Source organism: Magnolia sinica, chromosome 5 (genome assembly GCF_029962835.1).
Source record: "Magnolia sinica isolate HGM2019 chromosome 5, MsV1, whole genome shotgun sequence".
Lineage (NCBI taxonomy): Eukaryota > Viridiplantae > Streptophyta > Magnoliopsida > Magnoliales > Magnoliaceae > Magnolia > Magnolia sinica.
Genome location: NC_080577.1, coordinates 72156581 through 72166974, shown reverse-complemented (window position 1 = coordinate 72166974; position 10394 = coordinate 72156581). Strand labels below are relative to the sequence as shown.

The 10394-nt window shown below is 38.0% G+C and overlaps 1 protein-coding gene and 1 long non-coding RNA gene across 4 annotated transcripts in view; one reads left to right on the top strand and one right to left on the bottom strand.

The window, feature by feature from the left end:
• Positions 1-1812: 1812 nt before the first annotated feature.
• LOC131246141 (uncharacterized) lies at positions 1813-6973 on the top strand. The gene is made up of 2 exons (XR_009171207.1): positions 1813-2420; positions 6646-6973. It is a non-coding gene; the product is annotated as an uncharacterized LOC131246141 (long non-coding RNA).
• An 816-nt stretch (positions 6974-7789) lies between these two features.
• Positions 7790-10394, bottom strand: part of LOC131246140 (protein DEHYDRATION-INDUCED 19 homolog 6-like) — a 42080-nt gene continuing 39475 nt past the window's right edge. For all 3 annotated transcript variants that reach the window (XM_058246037.1, XM_058246036.1, XM_058246038.1), the window contains 2 exons: positions 10150-10388; positions 7790-8168 (listed from right to left, as the gene is read on the bottom strand). In XM_058246037.1, coding sequence (XP_058102020.1) covers positions 8066-8168; positions 10150-10388 — 342 coding nt within the window. In that variant the 3' untranslated portion in view covers positions 7790-8065. The remainder of the gene's footprint in view (positions 8169-10149; positions 10389-10394) is intronic.

Here is a 10394-nt window from a genome sequence, read left to right as displayed (position 1 = left end):
TTTGTTATAGGTTTCACTAGATTTAAATAGACTTCAAATCTAAGCCTTCACATGCTATCACCCGTATCAACTAAGCATACAATATTTTAGGTTTATAAAAGATGTATGATCTGTGACTTGCCAGGTATCTGGATCCTGTCATACCAGAAACTTGAGTAAATTCTTGTTCTGCATCTATTACCCCACACACACATCTATCATTTGCCTCATGCAACCATTAGATGACCGGACCTGATGCCTAGTGGGCAACCCTGGAGGAAAGTTTCCCGTCAGTGTTTATAGTATGATATATTATAATATGATGTAAGTCTAAAAAACCTAAAACTTGACTATGATGCTTGTACTTTGCATTATAGTAAATGTTTAATTTTATATTAATTCAAAATTTTAATATGATTGATATATTTATATTTTTATAAAATAACAATAGCATTTATTTATTAATTAAATGTGTAAGGTAGATTGAGTTAGATTGACTCATACATAGATGAGTTGGGTCAGATTTGAGATTTTCAGTCCATATACCATGGATGGCAACTTAGATTTGATTTAATAATTAGCAAATTGGGGAACATGTAGTGGATAGTCCAAATGAATAATCAACGATGGTCAAAAGTCAGCAAACAAATGGCCAGAAAGCTGAGGTTATAAAGATAATTGGCATCAACCATCAAACGCTAGCGTACCAAATTACTCTCCATCTTCTGAAACGTGTGATTTCATGGGTATGGGTAGGGACTAACGGTGGTCCTGCATCACTCCTCCCATAAAATAAGTGGCGGGAAAATGGGTAAGTTGGAGGGGCATCAATGATGGATGATATGCAGGCACATGAAATTATGGACAAGTTGAACACATGGTAAACAAGTAGTTTATATTAAACAGTCCAAGTTATGGTAACCATTGTAGATGTATCATTAAAAAACTAAAGAAAAACAAAAAAAAAAAAACAAAAAACAAAACAAAAAAAAAAAAAGCGCTTATTTGATTATCTAACTATCAGATCGATGGACATTTATTCGATTGTAAAAACATAAATTATCCAAGGGTCATGTTTCCACAAAAAAAGTATCCATGAATCAGATCTTAGAATTGTTCAACCAAATTTGATTTTAGGAGTGTAAATTAGAAACAGTGGAGTGGATAATCTAGTCGGTTTTATTTGAGTTAATAAATGACATGTGTACACCTTCTTAGTTCCTAAATATCAAGTGTCATAAGTAGCCAGAGTATCATATAACTCCTTTGTGTTGTGAGTGTTGGAAGCAGATTACTAACTGAGTAAACTCTATGGGGCCCACCATGATTTGTGTAATTTGTCCACTCCATCCATCCATTTTACCATATAATTATTTTAGGGCTTGAGTCAAAAAACAAGAATATCCAATACTCGAGTGGACCACACCATAGGAGAGTGTGCATCGAACGTCTACCACAGAAGTTTTGGATCAAGCTGATGTTTTTATTTTCCCTTCATCCATGTCTACATGATCTTATGAACTGGTTGGATGACAAATAAACATCACTGTGGAGCCTAGGAAGGTTTCAACGGTGGAAATCATTATTCCCACTATTTCCTGTGGTGTGGTCCACTTGAAATTTATATATGCTTCGGTTTTGGGATCAACCCCTAAACAAATGGACAGAGTGGATAAACCACATACATTTACAATGGGCCCAACACAGTTTACTCAATATGATAAAAGCGTACTGAACGCAATCCGATTTCGAGAATGTTTTGCCACCCTTTTCAAGAAACCTTTTCATCTCATTCAAAATTCGAAAATTGAGAGGGAGGGGGGCGGACTGGAATCCTATGCAACATCTATTTTAAAAACACTCAAGCTTGTGTGGCCCACCATTTCTAATTATGAAATCCACTCTGTTGATCAGGTTCAATCTTTGATGTTAGTACCTGAGGCTAAAAATTAGCTAGAACAACAAGTCAGGTGGGCCACACCACATGCAAGAATGGGGATGAGATGCCAACCAACAAAGTAGGCCACACAAACACAGAGAGTGTGTGTTTTACGCGGTGCGTAGACGAATCCGGTTCCAAGTGGGTATGGCAGATAAGGACTGGGAGCTCTGCAACGACGATGGCTTCATCTACAAGAAGAAAAAGAAAGAAGAATCATCTTCTGCTGCCACAGCGATCAATCCAGAGGTGGAGGGGACTCGACATCGAAGGGATCAGAAGAAAAAGGTTCTGAAAAGGGTGAGAGAGCAGTGTAGGAGAGAGATCAAGCAATGGAAAGGACTGTCCACCAATCCTCAGCAGCTGAAGGACAAGAGCAGACATGTAGAGGCGTTGCTTCTGCTGCTACCGCTTCCATCCGAAGAAATGTCCGCTTAGAGCAGGTCAGGAGAAGGAAGGGAGCATTTGTCAGCGGTTGATTGTGGATGACCTCCTGTCGCAGGTGATGATATCCCCACACAATATGTTATTAGGTTTTGTGTTTTCCTTTCTTCCATTTTTTTTCTATATTAAAATGTAGGTCGAATATTTCAACAAACTCATGATATTCTATGATTAATAGTCTAATTTGGGACAGAATTGTTGTGATCTTGATTGTTTTAAAGGCCTAGCTTGATAGGTTCCATAAGTCTTTGGGTTTTCAGCATACAATTGGGTCTATGGCTAGCTAATAGCATGTGGTCCCATTTCCCTATTGGTTGCTAGTTTTTATATTTCCTAGCTTACTAATTCTTTAGTTTTTACATAAAACATATTTGGTTTACATTTGTTTGTTGTTTCTTTAATGTTTATTTACTTTTTTACATTTCACTGGAGTTCCATTTTTTTGTTTTTTCAGAAAATCTTGCTTATTCTTTCAGTGGTAATTTGTTTACAGGTAAACAAACAATGTTTAAAGTAGGTATTCACACTACATAGAGCTTAGGGTGGTAAATCCCACCAAAATGGGCAAATCACATAAAAAGGACTTGATATATTGTTTTGGGGCCTCAAGAGAGCATCAAAGCATTCATGCATTATACGGATTAGATGTCCTCCACTCATTACAGTGGGCCCCAAATGCAATATGAAAGTTTTTAATGGTGGATGTCCCATCCTTTCCTCTCATGTGGTCCATTTGAGAATCAATCACGTTTTTTTTTTTTTTTTTTTTTTGAGGGGGCGGGGGGGGGGGGGCAAGGAAAGCACATGGTGGACAAATTGGATATACAATACACATTATGGTGTGCCCCACACATCACAAATGTGTATCAACCATTGTATTCTATTATATATAATATTTTTTTTAGCTAGAAAGACTTTCTGTAATATGAAACATGGTTTCTTACCAGGTTTCAAATTACAACTAAAAGTTATAATGTGATTATGATTTGAAAAGCCTTTGCAATTGCAAGCAAATGCCCTTGCAATCCAATTACGTGATCCCTTTGCAACTTAAGGCAAATGCTCCTGCAATCTAATTACGTGATCTATTTACAACAGACATCCAAGCAACCCTTTGGATTATTTCTGGAAAAGTTTCTTTAGTGTGCTAACTAAACAAAATGTTTTAATTATTTCTCAAGAAATACTAAGCCAACTCTAACATTCCCCTGACAACATAAAAACCAGGAAATTAATTCCCCAGCAACCAAACAACAGTCTATTAGGAACAATATCATGGTTATTATTCTTAAAACCAATCGCCTCTAATTCAACATAAATTCATGAGAAGCAAACTCAGTATGTGGTGGATGACTAATGACCTCTAATGTCTACTTTAGAATGTAATCGCTTATGTACGTATAATGTAGAAGATAAAATTAAAGTAGAGCCCAATTAATTTGAAGCAAACATATGTTTCCAGTGGTAAGTGGTTTGCTAAGCCACGGGCATTTTGGTTCCTAAAATTATATTGTGCATAATGCATGAACTTAACATCTCATGGGTTAGGACCTCGGCCGAACTGCCCTCGTGGGCCCCCAAATCACATGAGTACCGCCTCACACAAGTTGCCCACCCCTGCATTAATCACCCCCTGTGAGGAGTCTCGAACCCGAGACCTCTCGCTCTGATACCAATTTGATGCAGGACAATTAACCACTTGCTCTAAAAGCTCAAACTGTTAGTGCATGTTGAATCAATCCCTTTATCTCATACCCCAGGCCCCACATCTTATGGGTTAGGACCTCGGCTGGACCCCCCTCATGGGCCCTAAATCACATGCATACCGCCTCACACGGGCCGCCCACCCCGAGTGTGTCCTTGCATCCCACATGCTACCCCACTCGAGCCCAATGTGAAAATGCCCTTGCATTACCCCATCTCTCTCTCTCTCTCTCTCTCTCTCTCTCTCTCTCTCTCTCTCTCTCTCTCTCAATATCTTTCTATTTAGTAGGGAAAGCCAAAGCATAGCTCCCTTTTGTTCACACAACCAAAAAGTTATTCCATAAGTATCATGGAAGATGAAAAAAATATGAGATTGTATTTTTAGAGGTCTGGTAGTGTAGGAGAGATACCGAGTTTTTTCGGGCTGACCAAAGTTGTCTTACAATGTTAAAATAAAAAGAAATGCTAGGCAAATGAAGGAAAAGTACTGTGGCACAAATTATAAGAATAAAGGAGATGTACAGAGTTACTCTAATTATTATGGGTTAAACTCAAGAGCCATACACGAAACTTTGGGAAAAAGTGATTGAGTAAAGCCTAAGGCATGAGATGAATGTATCAAAAAATTAGTATGGTTTCATGGCGAGGTCTTCAGCTAAAGTTATTTTTGTACTAGACAATTGATGAAGAAATATAGGGAGAGGATGAACAATCTCTATATGGTCTTTACTGACTTCGAGAAAGCTTAGGATAGGGTCCCTAGATAGTTAGTCTAGTGGGTGTGGGAGAAAGAAGTTTCAAGAGAATATTTTAATATGATCAAGGATATGTATGAGAGAGTGGTAACAAATGTGAGGACCACTAGTAGAGGGACAAGTCCTTAGTAGGCTTGTACCATGGGTTGGCATTAAGCCCATAGTGTATATTGTTTGTAGATGACATAATTTTGATTGACAAGATGTGGAAGGGCACGTAGAGACAAGGTTAGATTTATGGGTGATTTAGAATCTAAAGGATTTAAAATTATTTGGACTAAAACAAAGTATATAGAATATAAATTTAATAATAATAGGAGTGAGAATGAGGAATTAGTTACAATTTGATTATTTTATTTATTTATTTATTATTATTATTATTATTTTAACACACACACCCCCACACACTCACACCGTAGTGGGATTTCACCACCTATGGGTACTCGAACCCTTGACTAAGTGTTGAAACTCTTTAGAGTCTACCATCGGAGCAAGAGTAAGGACCCGGAATTAGTTATGATTGCTTACCAAGAAGTTTTTCAGAATGACCACTATCGAGATCTTGGGTTGATAATTCATAGGAGTGGACAGATTGGGGATTTGTCCATAGAATTCAACCCAAAATGACCACTATTGAGATCTTGGGTTGATAATTCATAGGAGTGGACAGATTGGGGATTTGTCCATAGAATTCAACCCGAAATGACCACTATCGAGATCTTGGGTTGATAATTCATAGGAGTGGACAGATTGGGGATTTGTCCATAGAATTCAAACGGGTTGGAAGAAATGACAGTATGCCTCAGGAATTTTAGGTGATCCTTGTGTAACATTCAAACTTTGAAAGGAAAATTTTATTGAATAACTATAAGCGCAACCCTGTTTTATGGGAGAGAATGCTTGGCAGTTAAGGAACATGTTCATCGGATGTGTAGTTGAAATGAGGGTGTTGAGATAGATGGTTGGCAGGAGAAGGATAGAATTAGAAATAAATGCATTCAAGGGAGCTTAAGGAGTAAATAGAGTTATATGATTTGGTCATATGCAATAGGGACCAAAAACTGAGCCAATTAAGAGTTGTTACAAATTGAAGGCTCTATAAGGGCAAGTTGAAGGCCCAAAAATATGCAGGTGGAGGTACCAAGAAAAGACTCAACGGCCTATGATATAACAGAATTTATGGCTATGATACTGTGGAACGGTGGAAAAGGTTTTATGTAGTCAGTCCCAATTAGTTAGGATACAGTTTAGATGACGATGATAAATAAAAATACCCAAATAATACACAATTGTGCATTGTAGTGTAGTAGCAACACCTCATCTCTTAGAAAAGGTTGCATCCTGGAATCTTGCACAACACATTTTTTAGTTTTTGTTTTTTGTTTTGTTTTTAAAACATCTAGCTGATCGGGTGAGTGACTCAGTCAAGTCATGCTGAGTCCTATCTAGTTGGCTATGTTTTTGAGCTGACTCGATGAGTCTTAGCAAGACCCGACCAAGTCATGCTACTCAGCGAGTTCCCATGACATTCGGCTCAAAAATCTGCTGAGTTTAGTTGTATCAGTTGCGTTTTGAGTAGAGTGACCCACTTTTAGGACTATGCTTTGGGGCACATCAATGAGTCTGGGGCCAACAACTTACTGTTACCAATTGCCTTCTTTCACCCCCTTCATTTTCATCCGGTTACCATGCTAAGTAGGGTGGAAAAATGAAATTCAGACAACATCACAGATCTGGGTAATCAGTTACTGTTCACATTGTACGAAATCATTCATCATCAATCTTTCTGAATTCTTTGTTTTGTTGTTGATTTCTGCCTTTCAGGCAGAAGCTCAGGAAGAAATTCTTCAGGACCTATTAAACCAATGCGATGCAGCTGAAGCCTCATGCAAGGCGCAAGAAGAATGTCAGAAGCAATCTTTCATTCAACTTCCAATTTGGGCCACACCACAGGCTCTCTTCGCCTCTTTATCAGAGGTTGACGACCAAGAAAACGATTATAACAGCTACAATGCCCGAATGTATTACCTCAATTAATCTTGAGCTATATAACATTTTACTCAATCATATTCTGCACAGGAATGTAGGTGCCACTCTTATGTGTTGTTCCTCCCTTTGCTTCGGGCTCTTTTAAAAGAAGGAAATTTTTTTTTATATATATTTTTTTTTAAATCTAGCATTGGGCGCTGTGAAAGGTTTTGAGAACTGGAGGTGAAATTGGAACTGGGATTGCTTGAAAAACAATGAAAATTGCAAAACAAAATATCATGGGGATCTTACAAAACACAGTGGATCTTAGAAGCTAACCATTTCCTGAGATATAGAAAAATAAAGTTCGGGAGGATGATATGACTGATGATCTAGAACACATGCTGAGGTTGAACTTTCACAAATTGATCAAACAAAAGAGCGCAAAAAGGAGAACTTGGGTACATACTACTTGTTAGGGATTTTAGAAACAGCTACCCTTTTCATGGCTTAATTAAACAGAACCACCAAAAAAATAAAAGAAAATAAATGGGCTTTGATTTCAGCACCTATGTTTTTTTATGTCATCTTTATTTCACAACTTTTTGTTAGATTGAAGTCATTGCTGTCAGCCTTTTCTTTGAAAATGACAAAAATACCCATGATCAGTGGTAACATCAATTTCTTTAAGACAACGCACGGTCCACCTCATGGGTGGACCAGTGCTTTCAGATGATGGGGATCCCTGTTTTGAAGGTTGATCTTCCTGATTAATGGCTCAGATTTGAAGCTATTCCGTCATCTTCTTTAGAGTGGTATTTTCATCATTTTGAAATAAAAGGCTGGCTACCATCTAATGGAAAGTGGTAAAGCAAAGACGTCATTAAAAAATGTTGGTACTGAAATCTAACCCCAACTAAAAATCCCTACTAGTTACAGTAACAGCAACTACAAGACTATAAGCATAGTAGCTGTTACATACCTGTGATGGTGTTATAGATTGAAGACCAAAGAGTCTGTTTTGGCATGTTACAGAATGTAATTCTACAGAATGTGTACGGAAGCACATAGATACAATACATGAGATGCATTTTGATGCTAGTTTCTTCCCCAATGTGTAGCAATGCAGCAACTAGCAGATACAACTACATACAACAAAATGCAAAAGGGTGTAGATAATGCCTATATGTCGGTTGAGCTGACATCTTCTACCACTTAATGACTCTGAAATCACAGGTGAGCTCACCAATTAACGTTACTGCCTAGAATTTAGAATTTAGAAAATGGTGGACACGAGCAAGTGCTGAACAAACACCGCTCTCTGATTTCGTTCTTCGTCAGCCTGTTGTTCTCTTGCTCCATTTGGAGTAGTTGGCTCCCTGTTGCATTCAAACAAAGCATCAGCCACAGACAAGGGACTAGCAAACTGCTCATTTAATGACAACCCAAATGCACACAACTAATAAGTTATATATAGAACTGTGTTATCACATCAAAGCCAAGTAGTTCAATAAATCCAACCACAATTTTACCAGCCACTCTTCACAACCAACATGCACACATCGACCCTAGCACTTGCCATTCATTGGGAGTGACTATGTTCTGGTGGCAAGTCAACACAGGAGATGCCCTAAATATGAATGGATTTCATGACTGATGTTTGATAATAAAATGCAATGATTGGAATTTTCTCATCATTCCAAGGACTGTTGTTTAAAAAGTTAAACAGAATCATAAGTCATCATACAGTGGATTACATATCATAGTTCAAAAACCTGAAAACTCAACTTGATTCAATGTTCACCGGGTTGGGTTGGCTCGAATACTCAAACTCAATATTTAATTATTATAAATTGAAAATAGTAGGTTGTTAATAGATATTTAAAATAGATATGTATAATTGATATAAACCTTAACTCAAAGCAACAACTCTGTTGATACCATTCCGGTTAAGGTTGTAGCTTCTGTAACTGAGGTTAGGGGTTCGAATCTCACTCCCAACATATTTAATTTATAATAAAATCCCGCAACTTAAGTTGAGTGACTCAGTTCGAGTCACGCCGAGTCAACCGAGCCATCAAGTTGACTCGATTAGTCTCTCCGAGTTGGTCAAGTAAGGCCTAGTACTGAGTTTCCCAAAGACTCGGCTCGAAATCTCACCAAGTCAGAGTTGACTCAGCCAGGTTTTGAGTCCAGTCAGCGAGTTTTAGAACTATGTAAAGCTGTCCTAGTCAGACCTAACTAAACCACTGGGCATTCTAAAAGACTCAAATTACGGCAGGTCAAATGTTTCCATACACTAAAAAATGCAGGCCAAAACTAGAAGTTTCATGGTCTGATTTGGCATTCCATAATTTGTGGGTGTCCGGTGAATCCAGTTCAAGGGTTCGGTTTGTCATCACATCGTTGAATGTAAGCCGATGGTTTTTCTGAGTTACCAAATTGATTCATTTGATCTGTGAGTATGGTTCATTTGTAAATGTGATTGTTCTAATTCAAGAGTTGGTTTGATCAGTTCATGGGAGATAAACACAATGCCCACTCAAGTCCCACATTGGTAGAGAAAGAAGTTCAACAACTCCACAAATGAAAATAAAATGTCCAACAGGGAACCTAAACGAGCGAACTATGGACGGAATTGATTGGAGATGGTTTGAAAGAAAAAATCTCATCTGAAAGGGCAGATATCTGAATTTCAATCCTAAAGCTCTTATTCATATTAACTTATTCTAATCACCAATGGTACACCACAGGAGTTCAGAAGATAAATGATGCATGGCTCCCTCATCCTTCACAAATATACATGAAAGAATGTTCCATGCAGTCCAAGGCTCAAATGGTCAGAAATCAGATTGTTGTCTGCAATTTCACTCCAAATTAGAATATTTGGAAAGCAACAAATTCGTCACTGGCACAGATTGGGCAATTGATCTCGATAATCAGACCCATATCCATACATTGCACCAAAATCTTGTTTTTTAAAACTCCGGAGTGGAGAGATAATTGGCTCTGTATCAATGGAATCTCATTATGGGATCCCAACTTCCAAAAGTATTCCTAGCATTCTTCCTAGCTTCCATTTTCTCAAGTCTTGAACTGTATGCCATTTTATTATGTATGCAATATCAGAACAAAACAATTTAAGCCAGCATCTTTGGAATATGTCACAAATGAGGGCAGCACTACTTTACCATTTGAAGGATAGACCATATCTGTAGTCCAGAAATTTGGAACTCAACTGTATGATCAAAAGTAAGGAAAACTATATATATATATATATATATATAAAACTATACAATATGCAGGTGCTAAAATGTCCTCTCAAGATGCAATTAGTTGTTGAAAGGAGGATGGAAGTACCTTTGAACTTCTGAAGATAATGAGTCGACCATTGCATTAACGCCAGAGCTTGCGTCTTGGTTCACTGTGGTGGCATGTGGAGTAGCCAAACGATAGAGAAAAGGTGAGAGAAGTGGATCAGGAGCAGAATCAGGAACATTCCCCCTACCATTAGTGGAAGCTACTGCAAGAAAAGAACTAAGCTCTCGCAGATCCTTGCCAACCACTGCTGCACCCGTTCTTTGAGATTTCCTCCTTCGCTGCTC